Consider the following 10,862-nt stretch of genomic DNA (forward strand, 5'->3'; position numbering starts at 1 on the left):
ACCAACACTTAGCAAAACATCTTTTAAGACCAAACGTAATCAATACAGTTATTTCTCTCTTTAATAGTTGGTTTTTTTTCTTTGCAGCAAAGAAAAGCTTCTTAATTACTATCTAGAGTAATCTGACTACCTCCACCTTGGTGTTTTGTTAGTAATGCATTCTTTACTTTTTAGAGAATTGGATCCTTCTATTCTACATCCCTACCGCTCAATAAAAAGAAAAAAGAAAAAGAAAAAGAATTTTAAGTAATAATTCCACCATAATTGTTCCACTAACTTTATAGAAAAACTGTATTAAAACAATCACTTGAAAAAAAAGGATCCTTTGGTTCTCAACAACATGCCAAATTAAGATAAAGATGATAATTTATACAGCAGAATTTATGTGAAGCACCTTTAATGCTTAATTTGAGATAGCATACAATGGATATCCCTGCTATTTGGCCTTTCCATTGGATCATCATAAGTACAAAAGCAAGCAATTTTCAAAACCAGCAGCATCTGCTCCTCGAACCCATTCCCCAACAGCTTCCGGTCTATGGCCACCCTCGGGTCATCTGACCTGATCGCATTCCGAACCCATTTCACAATGCACAACTCATCTGTTCCCTGAAAGAATTCATCAGTTGGAAACTTGCCACTGACCAGTACTGCAAGAACCACCCCAAAGCTGTATACATCACATTTATCGGTAAACATCAGCGTCTGATAATATTCAGGTGCGATGTAACCTATCGTTCCTGCCACCTTCGATCTCCTTGCACTCCTGATCGAGTCTGGCACCAATTTCGCAAGCCCGAAGTCGGAGATCCGAGCATTTAGATCATCGTCAAGCAATATGTTTGCAGGTTTCAAATCTCTATGAAATATGCGTGGCCTACGTGCTATATGAAGATACTCAAGGCCGGCAGCAACACCAAGTGCGATTTTATATCGGATCGGCCATTCCAGGTTTTTCGATCCATCGGAAGCACCCTTGAGGGCATCATGCAAGCTTCCATTTTTCATGAACTCGTAGACAAGGTAGTGGCAGTTTGGCCGTGACACATGAGCTAAGAGAGGCAGAATATTTGGGTGTCCCAGTTGACCAACTGTTTGGATTTCTGATCTGATTTGCTGCATCTGAAGGTTCAGGAATTTGGTTTCCCCTTCACAGAGCTCTCCTGCATCAATTGCTGGTTGCATTATCCTCTTGATTGCAATCTTCATTCTTCTCACTCCATTGCGTAACTCAGCTTTGTAGACCTCGCCGCACCCCCCACGACCAACGATCTCCAACTGGAGGCCACCTTGTTCCAGCTTTTCCAAGAAGGAGAGATCAATGGACCTGATCATTGGGGTGAATAATGTCGGCCGAGAGTCATCACCAACTTTGTTACAGCTTTTGTTCCTCCTCCAATATCTTACAGCCAACCAGCATAGAAACAAAAGGATAGGTGTTAGAAAACCAACTGCAACTCCTATAGGATTGATATGAAATTTCTGATCCGATGAAGGAACACTTGATTTCTCTGCAGGTGTGTAAAACATGGTGGTTTTGATGAAGCTTTTGTTTGGACTTCTAATACTCCTGCTACCATTACAAGAGGTGATTAGAGAGAGGAAGATGACAGGCAGAGGAAGAAGGGTGACCATGGCCAAGAAGGGAGGTGATGTACTAGGAATTTCTTAGAGGATGAAAATGGCGATAAGAAGACGATTTAACAACTTAGAAATCTAATTCAGAGAAGTCATTCAGACGTTACGCATCACAAAGACTTCCAGCCACATACTCCAAATATCACATGGGTGACGACTTGGTCTAAGCGAGATTTTTATGCCTTCCTACTGCTCTTGAAAGTCTATCTGCTTTTTTTTGAAACTTAGACTCTCAATTATAATTTTGCCCCAATCTACTTTGAAACATATCAAAAAAGTGGGAGAAAAATTTTGTCCCTACAACAAAATCTAAATAATAGATTTTATTCCTTTCAACTTATCTTCTTTTTTTTTTAATAAATTTTTACTTCATAGCCAAATCAAATGTTACCTAAAATAATAATACTGGAACCTATGACTTTCTTAGGTTCTCCCTCTAAGTTCTTGTATTGTATATCCTTTTTCAGGCCGAATACCTGGCCTTTTTCTTCTTATTTCAAAGAAGAGGCCAGTTGACTCCTGATTGTTGGAAAAAAACTCTAGTCTCCTTTGCTAAGTCTCACTTGTAGAAAATGTGTGATCTAAAAAAAATTTGCAAACCCCTTGGCCATATTGTCCGTGGTCAGCAGTCAAGGCGCGTGGGGAACTTTTCCTCCTACTTCTTCACGTTCTGGACGGCAACATGCTACCTACAAAGACTCCAACACCACACACCAGCTTTGTCCAATAAAACACCACCAAGTAATGCAAACCAAATAATACGACACCCTGAAACATCCGGTCAACATCGAAGGGTCCCAAACGACACGCCCTCGTTGACATCAAAGTCTTCCAACAAATGCTAGCCGCCCATTTCTTCCACGGCCGTTCCATCACCGTCCATTTCCCCCTCCCGGCGCTCGAACTTTTCCACAACCCATTCCCCTTTAATTGCACCGCCAAATTCACACCTCCATGCCAGTCGCAAATTAACCATGGCTATACGTCTCCTCCTCGTCCTCCTCCTCCTCTCGGCCGCCACCCTCGCCGTCGCCGACGCCGGCATCGACTCCGACTCCCTCCGCCGATTTCTTTCCGATCTCGGCCACACCGTATCCGAGGACCCCTGCCTCATCCGGGGCGTGACCTGCGACGCCGGCGGCGCCGCCACCCGCATCGCCCTCTCCGACACCGGCCTCGCCGGTTTTCTCTCCCCCGCCGTCGGCCGCCTCCCCGCCCTTCGCGAGCTCTCCCTCCCCGGCAACAGCCTCACCGGCGGCCTACCCCGCGAGCTCGCCCGCTGCCGCGCCCTCCGCGTGCTCGACCTCCACGCCAACCGCCTCTCCGGCGAGGTGCCCCGCGAGCTCGCCTCCCTCTCCAACCTCCGCTCCCTCGACCTGTCCTCCAACCGCCTCTACGGCGACCTCTCCTTCCTCCGCCGCTTCCCCTACCTCGAGAACCTCTCCCTCGCCGGCAACCTCTTCTCCGGCCCCGTCCCCCGTTCTCTCAAATTCTTCCCCAAGCTCCGCCATCTCGACCTGTCCAACAACCCCAACCTCATCGCCCAACCAGCCTCTGACAACTCCCCCGGGCGCCGGAGCCTCCTCCCGAGCCACAATTCAACCAACAATTCTTCATCAACACACAGCAATTCTTCAAGAAACAGCAATTCCTCAGCCACCGCCACGGCGCCGGCGCCGGCGCCATCATCATCGCATCGGCATCATCACAGGCACAAGCACCGTGTGCGTAACTGGATCATCGGCTTCCTTGTCGGCTCGGTGGCCGGCATATTCTCCGGTCTCGCTATCTCCATCCTCTTCCGGCTGCTGATTAACTGCATCCGGGGCCGGTACAAGAATCCAGGAGGGCCATCCATCTTCAGCCCGATCATCAAGCGCGCCGAACACCTCGCATTCTTGGAGAAGGAGGATGGACTCGCTTCTTTGGAGGTCATCGGCCGGGGCGGCTGTGGCGAGGTCTACAAGGCCCAGCTCCCAGGTACGCCGGAGAAACCCGGGAGGGAGATCGCTATCAAGAAGGTCAGGAGGAGGACACTTGACAATACCGAACCTACTGATGAGGAGAGCAGGCTGCTCGACAAGTGGATGCGTCAGATCCGGTCGGAGATTCGGACCGTCGGCTATATCCGTCACCGGAATTTGCTACCGCTGCTGGCTCATGTTTCCCTCCCGGATTGCCATTACTTGATCTATGAGTACATGAAGAATGGAAGCCTTCAGGATGTGCTCAAGGAGGTCTCGGAGGGCCGGCGAGATCTGGACTGGCTAGCAAGGCACAAGATATCCACCGGAATCGCTGCCGGCTTGGAGTATCTTCATATCCACCACAAGCCTCAGATAATTCACCGAGATCTCAAGCCAGGAAATATTTTGCTGGATGATGACATGGAGGCGAGGATAGCAGACTTTGGTTTAGCCAAGGAGATGCCTGACGCCAACACTCATATAACCACCTCGAACCTTGCCGGGACCGTGGGGTATATTGCACCGGAGTATCACCAGACGCTGAAGTTCACAGCGAAGTGTGATATCTTCAGTTTTGGAGTGATTTTGGCAGTGCTGGTGATTGGTAAGTTGCCATCGATGACTTCTTCCAGGACACGCATGAAATGAGCTTGGTGAAGTGGGTGAGGAACATGATGAACTCGTTAAACCCGCGGGCAGCGATAGATACGAAGCTGGTGGGGAATGGGTTTGAAGAGCAGATGTTGCTGGTGCTTAGGATTGCTTGTTTTTGCACAGTGGATGACCCGAAGGCAAGGCCTAGCAGCAAGGAGATCAGGACCATGCTGTCGCAAATAAAGCACCAGTAATTAAGTTTGGCAGGAAGGTATTTTACAGCTAGTAGGCATGAAAAAAGTTGATCATGTTTGGCAAGAAGCATTACCAAGGAGAAAACAAATGTATTATGATATAAATACTCCATAGACTTTTCGCTACGACTGTAACTTCTATTATATAAATTATATGAAAGTGAATGCTCCTCACAGTATGCTTTTCAATAAAAGTCTCAGTCTGCTCTCAAATTCTCTTTCTTCTTTGTGGATATTTTATTATCATAAAATTCTCATAGGGAGCTGCAAATGATCAAGGGTGTTCATGAACAACTCGAGTTCTCTCTAAGAGCAGGGCTTGGTCAACTCATGCGCGCCAAGATTAAAAAAAAAGTAAGAGCTTGGGTAATAATAATTTGGGATTGCAAAAGTATGAAGCATGAGCTTGGATTAGTGGGGAGGGACATCTATTTGCTGATCATCCAAACCTGATGGGATTTTTGGGGCTGGTTAGACCTAGATTAATTGGAGCCTAATATCGTTATGTAAAGATGGTCAAGCATACGTATTTCGACAGTCAAAGTCAACAAGAATTTTTAAGCTTCCATGAACAGCTTGCTCCTTTGACAAGCAAAGCTTTTATAGCTTAAAAAATAGGGTTATGAGATCTTTGCTTTTTCAACCGCCAACAATAAGACTTTTTATAGTTGATAAGCCTCCCAAAAGATCATGGCCAGCTACCCATCAATGACTATAGGCAACTCTTAATCGAAAACAGCTTCTTTTTTTTTTCCTCGAGGGGTCCCTGCTACATAAAAATTGGTATTACTTGAGAAATGAAGTTTAAAGGATCGCCTGGTCTCCTGTCAATGGTGGGTTCGGATATGCTTGCAGCTGCTACTTGGTAGAAACTATGGAAGGAGAGAATTTTGTAAAAAAAATAATTATGAAGCTAGAGCGAAATCTATTATAATAAAAGATAGCATCTATTTTGCTACAAAAGATATTTATTATTCTTAATAAATATAATAAACAAGTAGAGAGCTTTGGATATTAATATGTTCTCTGGATTTTTGTATCACATTCATCCTCCTGATGATATATGATAGGCTTTTCCCTATGTTAAAAACAAAAATTTTAAAAATAAAAATCTTATTCAGTCATGCCCCGAAACTGTCGCTCGGGTCGACCACTGGACACGGCTATATATCCCTAAAACGAAGCTCTAGAGATTATGTGAGGCCTAAGATGAATAATATCCACATAATACCAACATTTATATTCAAATCAATCTAATAATACCACTAATATTAAATAATTAACTAGTTCAATTACAAAGTTTTAGATATCCATCGGCATCACCAAAATAAAAAAGATAATTAGCTAACTAACTACTAGCTGCACAAACTCCAAGTCCCTCTCACTCGAAACTATGCCTCCTATGACCCTGAAAAAAAATGCAAAGAAGAATATGAACTTTTCCAGCCCATAAATAATCAACTAGTTCAATTATAAAGTTTCAGATATCCATCGGCATCAGCAAAATAAAAAAGATAATTAGCTAACTAACTACCAGCTGCACAAACTTAAAGTTCCTCCTACTCAAACTACGCCTCCTATAACTATAAAAAAAATGCAAAAAAGAATATGAGCTTATTGCACCATAAGCAATAAAAAAATAATCAAATAAACAATAACAGATAAAATAAATACCATATCAATACTTAAGAAAGCTCATACAAATAACATGCACATAAGCCCTTATTATCATCTATCAAAGAAGCATATATATATCTCTAACCAAAAAAAAGAAACATATATATATATATGTGTGTGTGTGTGTGTGTGTGTGTGTGTGTGTGTGTGTGTGTGTGTACATAATTTAATAGTAATGAGCTATCCTATTAGAAACTCTACCACATTTCACCCTATATATATATATATATATATAATTCTAGCCTCTAAGTTAAGTCATGTAATACACATAATATACATGTATCAATGCATGCATGTATGAATATATGTATGTACGTAGATACTTTGTGTTTTAAATTTGATTAAAAATTCTACACTTTTAAAATCAATGACTTATCAAAATTGAAATACCCATCATGTTGAAAATGATCTAGATTACCGCATACTATTAGAAACCAAAATTCAATAGTTACAGGCATCCCCCACCTTCCCTAATAAGGGCTAATAATTCTTAGACATAGTTTGTGCTTACCACCATGCATGTGAGACATGCGGATCCATCTTGAGAGTGCATAATGGCAATCAAGCTAGGATAAGTCATTTGCTAAATATCAAAAACTAATTTTAGCTCACCAACATTGAGGAGTTCCTTTGTCGGGCATGCTTTGGAGTCTCTAAGCACAAGAATATATGCAATAGTTTTGCCTTCCAATTTATTATTAGTTGAAGTAGTAATGAGAGTAGCTCTCTAATCAATATTTGTTCCCACTCTTAATGCTACTTTGACTAAGCCTATTGTAGTGGAAACATACAAGAGGAATTAGTTTCTTTGGAACTCTTCTGAGCTGCTCTTGTACCCCCAAATAAATTTATCATTATGTAATCAAGAATAATAATTATTATTATCATTTACTAATTTATTGTTCAAAGTACAAAATAAAGTTTAATTTTTCTAAATATTAAACATGAGGGTGTCCTACAATATTGAAATGGGTAGTACACAAAATTGGAGCATACCAATAATTGACTGAGGATGTATTGAAAATTAATTATCTCATATGCTCCACCAAGCAATTCTGGATTGTCTAAATGAAGATAATAAAAATAATAAAATCAAACATAACCACAAATAACCATTAAACCAAATAATGTGATGTAGATCATTGGGTGACTTGGCATAAATGAAAATATCTGACTAAGGAAATTCCAAACGTTTCCCCAGTCATCACAATCACTTTTTTTTTATTTTTTTCATCTAAGAAGGTTCATCAGAATCACAATTTTATTGTTAAACATTCAAATTTGTTGAATTAGCTACCTTCCTCAAAGATGCTATTACTATTAAATGGTCTTACTTAAAATATGTTAGTCATGTATACTTGGCTGGTTAGTAGTTTACAAGGAGTACCTATTCTGATCTCTTTCAAGGTTAAAAGGGCCTAATAATAGATGATAAAGCATTTGAACTTCTCTAAGCTTTAGACTAAAAGGCCAGCCAATGTTCTCTCAAGAAGAAAATTTATTAAAAAAAAAAAAATCAGTCAATGGATCAGTGACCCTACCAATAAATAGCTATTTAGATAATGATAGATGCTTTTCTTTTATGACATTAGCAATCTATTCTTGCAAATCCAATTAAAATTCTGAGAGGGGGATAGAGCTGACCAGTCCTATTAGAGTCAGTCTGCTCTATAGAAAAATTTCATTTCCGCCTCTACTTGTCTCCTTCCACTGTTCCACATGCCATATGGCCTACTAGACTTTTACTTTTAATTGTTATAAGTGCAAAGTTTATGCACTGATTGCGAAGGCAACGACCAACTAATTTTGTTAGTCACGCAAGTAGACAATCTGACTCCAATAAGAGAACAAGGGAAATTATGGCATAGGCTTATTTTCCTGGTACCCGGCCCATACGTATGTGTTGTTGTATTATTGTGACAAAGACTTGGTCCAGCAACGACTTTGACACCAAGTCTTCTAGGATCACTTTTCAACTGTTTTTTTTTTTTTTGGTAAATTGGGTGTATTAAATTAAACTAAATGTGAATAGATACATTCATAAGAATCCAAAAATAAAATATTTAAAAACTAAATAAGAAGATCAATAGAAGAAACCCATAATATAGATCATGTATGGTTAGCCGAGCAAGATTCTATCTAATCAACAACACTATTAGCCTTTTCCGTAAATATGTGAGACATCAATAACGATCAATGAGCGCATCATTCTCCAATAATCCTGTAGTAATATATGCAAACTACTATCAACAAGAAAAAGATCAAAAAGCTATCTGACAATCGTCATGGAGTTGCACTCTAAACAAATTTGTGTAGCCCCCAATGTGTATATAACATAATTCGGTCTTTCTTATGCAGCATGCAACTTTGCTATTGGAACTATGATATTAAAATTCTAACACTGCATGCTGCAATGAATACACTACTAGCACTTCTTATAATAAAACTTGACCCACCATAATCATCTTTTTTCCATACACTATCATCAAGATTGATCGTGAGAAAACAAGGGGTTAGTGCTTCCAAGAGAAATATATTAATTGTGAATTTGTAGAAAGTGCAAAAGGAGAGCCACAAATTGCCCCGATTGTCGAAGATCACTTTGTAACACCCATCTGAAAGAACTCATGAGCTTGGGTAGAAGCTTTTAGAAAAATTAATCTAGCACTCCATGTCGTACATTAGAATATGAGATTATTCCTCGCCAATCAGATATATAGGCAATGTAACAAATTAAATAGCTTCCACCTTTTTATCATTAGTGAAAAACTCTCTTTAACAGTTTGTAGAAATTCATCAAGTGTTTGAGATGAAAAAGTAGATAAATTCTGCAATAAAGCTTGTCTCCATACCTCAGATGCTACTCTGCTTTGAAGTATGATATAAGATAAAATTCCTCCACCTCCAAGTATATATCATAATAACTCGAGATATGGAAACACACTGAGATAATATAGTTCTGCATGGTAGCCAATGCTATGCTAATTTGCACATAAATAGAGCAACTCTGGGATGGACCTCTAATCTCAAGATCCAAGCAATATTTGAAAATTGTTAGTGATGGAGAGCAAAATGGATCGTCCTACCCCAGCGTGGGACCACCCCATTTTGGCCAAGCAAACCTTAGCACCGAGTAGGCCAGATCTCGGACCTTGCCGAAGGCCAAGCTGACCTCGGACCCTTCCTACAAATCAAGTCGTTGCAGCAACCTTCTCTGATGACATAATGACATCCCGGGCCTATGCTCGGGGAGTCCTGCAATGCCGACCAAGAGCCGAAGAGGCCCCATCGGCCGCAAGTATCCATAATGACGTCTCGGGCCTAATTTCAGGGCGCCAAGTATCTTCGATGACGCGCCCCGACCCTAGCTCGGGGCGCAGAGTATCTTCGATGACGCGCCCCGACCCTAGCTCGGGGCGCAGAGTATCTTCGATGACCCGCACCGATCCGAGATCGAGGCGCCAGGTATTTTTGAGCTCGAGGCGCTAGGTATCTTCGATGACACGCCCCGACCCGAGCTTGGGGCGCCATATATCTTCGACGACGCACCCCGACCCGAGCTTGGGGCGCCAGATATCTTCGACAACGCACCCCGACTCGAGCTCGGGGTGCCAGGTATCTTCAACGACGCGCTCGGACTCGAGCTCGGGGCGCCAAGTATCTTCGACGACGCGCCTCGATCCGATCTCGAGGCATCAAGTATCTTCGACGATGCGCTCGGACCCGAGCTTGGGGCGCCAGGTATCTATGATGACACCATCGATCGTAGGCAATGGCGCCCTGATCTGAGTGGGGCGCCCTGCAGAGTCAATTAAGAGCCGAAGAGGCCCCATCGACCGCAAGTAAGGATGCCCTGATCTAAGTGGGGCGCCCTGCAGAGTCAACTAAGAGCCGAGGAGGTTAGGCCTACCTTAGTCCACCAAGCCGATCTCACCAAACATATGTCGTGGCCTCCAAGTCGGCCCGACCTCAATGCTCACCAAGCCGACTTCGCCAAGTACATGCTACGTCCTTAAAGCGAGCCCGACCTCGCCTACGGCCGCATCCATATGTGTACTCATGCGCACGCCTACGCCTGCATACGTGGACGTACATTACAATCTCACCGTGCCATGCTTTACTTGCTGGCCACTCCACGATATGCCGGCCAGGGGCCACACCTTGCTGCCAAGGGCTATACCCTGCCACCTCTGTCAACGCCATGCCGTTCACAAGAACGGCCTACATCATATGCCTCAAGCAAACCCTGGCTACATGCCACCTGGCTAAAGCCATTTCCTCCCATGATGAGGACGGGTCATACCTCCGCCACCTGGATACCTCTGCGAGGACTATAAATAGCCCATATCAGGTAACGTTGGGGACTTTTTTTGGACCAATTAGGATTCACTGTAACTTAAGCATCAGAAGGCCCTCACCGAAATATACCGGTGAAGCTTTGTGCAGGTACGCCGGCGCATGGAAGGTGGTGTCCTTTCTATGGCTTAGCCGGCGGCTCCTCCGACTCCTCCGATGTAGTTACCTTCAGGCCAGATTTCAACCACAATAGTTAGGGTTTTGATAGAAAAGCTCGATAAAGATCAAATATCTTAATTATGAGACTAGAAGATAGACCCAACCCAACCTATCTCCAATTTCACCACAGTGTATAGGAATAGATAGAACTCTATCAACTAATTCCTTCGAAAAAGCTTGCATAAGAACTAGTTGATTCTATTTTCCTTCATTAGAG

The 10,862-nt window shown here is 42.7% G+C and overlaps 2 protein-coding genes across 2 annotated transcripts; one reads left to right on the top strand and one right to left on the bottom strand.

Moving 5' to 3' along the window:
* Positions 1-337: 337 nt before the first annotated feature.
* LOC120107628 (leucine-rich repeat receptor-like serine/threonine/tyrosine-protein kinase SOBIR1) lies at positions 338-1,635 on the bottom strand. The gene has a single exon (XM_039120981.1). The coding sequence runs from the start codon at positions 1,633-1,635 to the stop codon at positions 397-399; it is 1,239 nt and encodes a 412-aa protein (XP_038976909.1). The 3' UTR covers positions 338-396.
* Positions 1,634-4,666, top strand: LOC103709938 (leucine-rich repeat receptor-like serine/threonine/tyrosine-protein kinase SOBIR1). The gene is given in 3 exon segments (XM_008795474.4): positions 1,634-1,654; positions 2,484-4,218; positions 4,221-4,666. Coding segments are annotated over 3 exon segments (1,989 nt in total). The 3' UTR covers positions 4,454-4,666.
* The last annotated feature ends 6,196 nt before the right edge of the window (positions 4,667-10,862 follow it).

Source organism: Phoenix dactylifera, unplaced genomic scaffold, assembly GCF_009389715.1.
Source record: "Phoenix dactylifera cultivar Barhee BC4 unplaced genomic scaffold, palm_55x_up_171113_PBpolish2nd_filt_p 000930F, whole genome shotgun sequence".
Classification (NCBI taxonomy): Eukaryota; Viridiplantae; Streptophyta; class Magnoliopsida; order Arecales; family Arecaceae; genus Phoenix; species Phoenix dactylifera.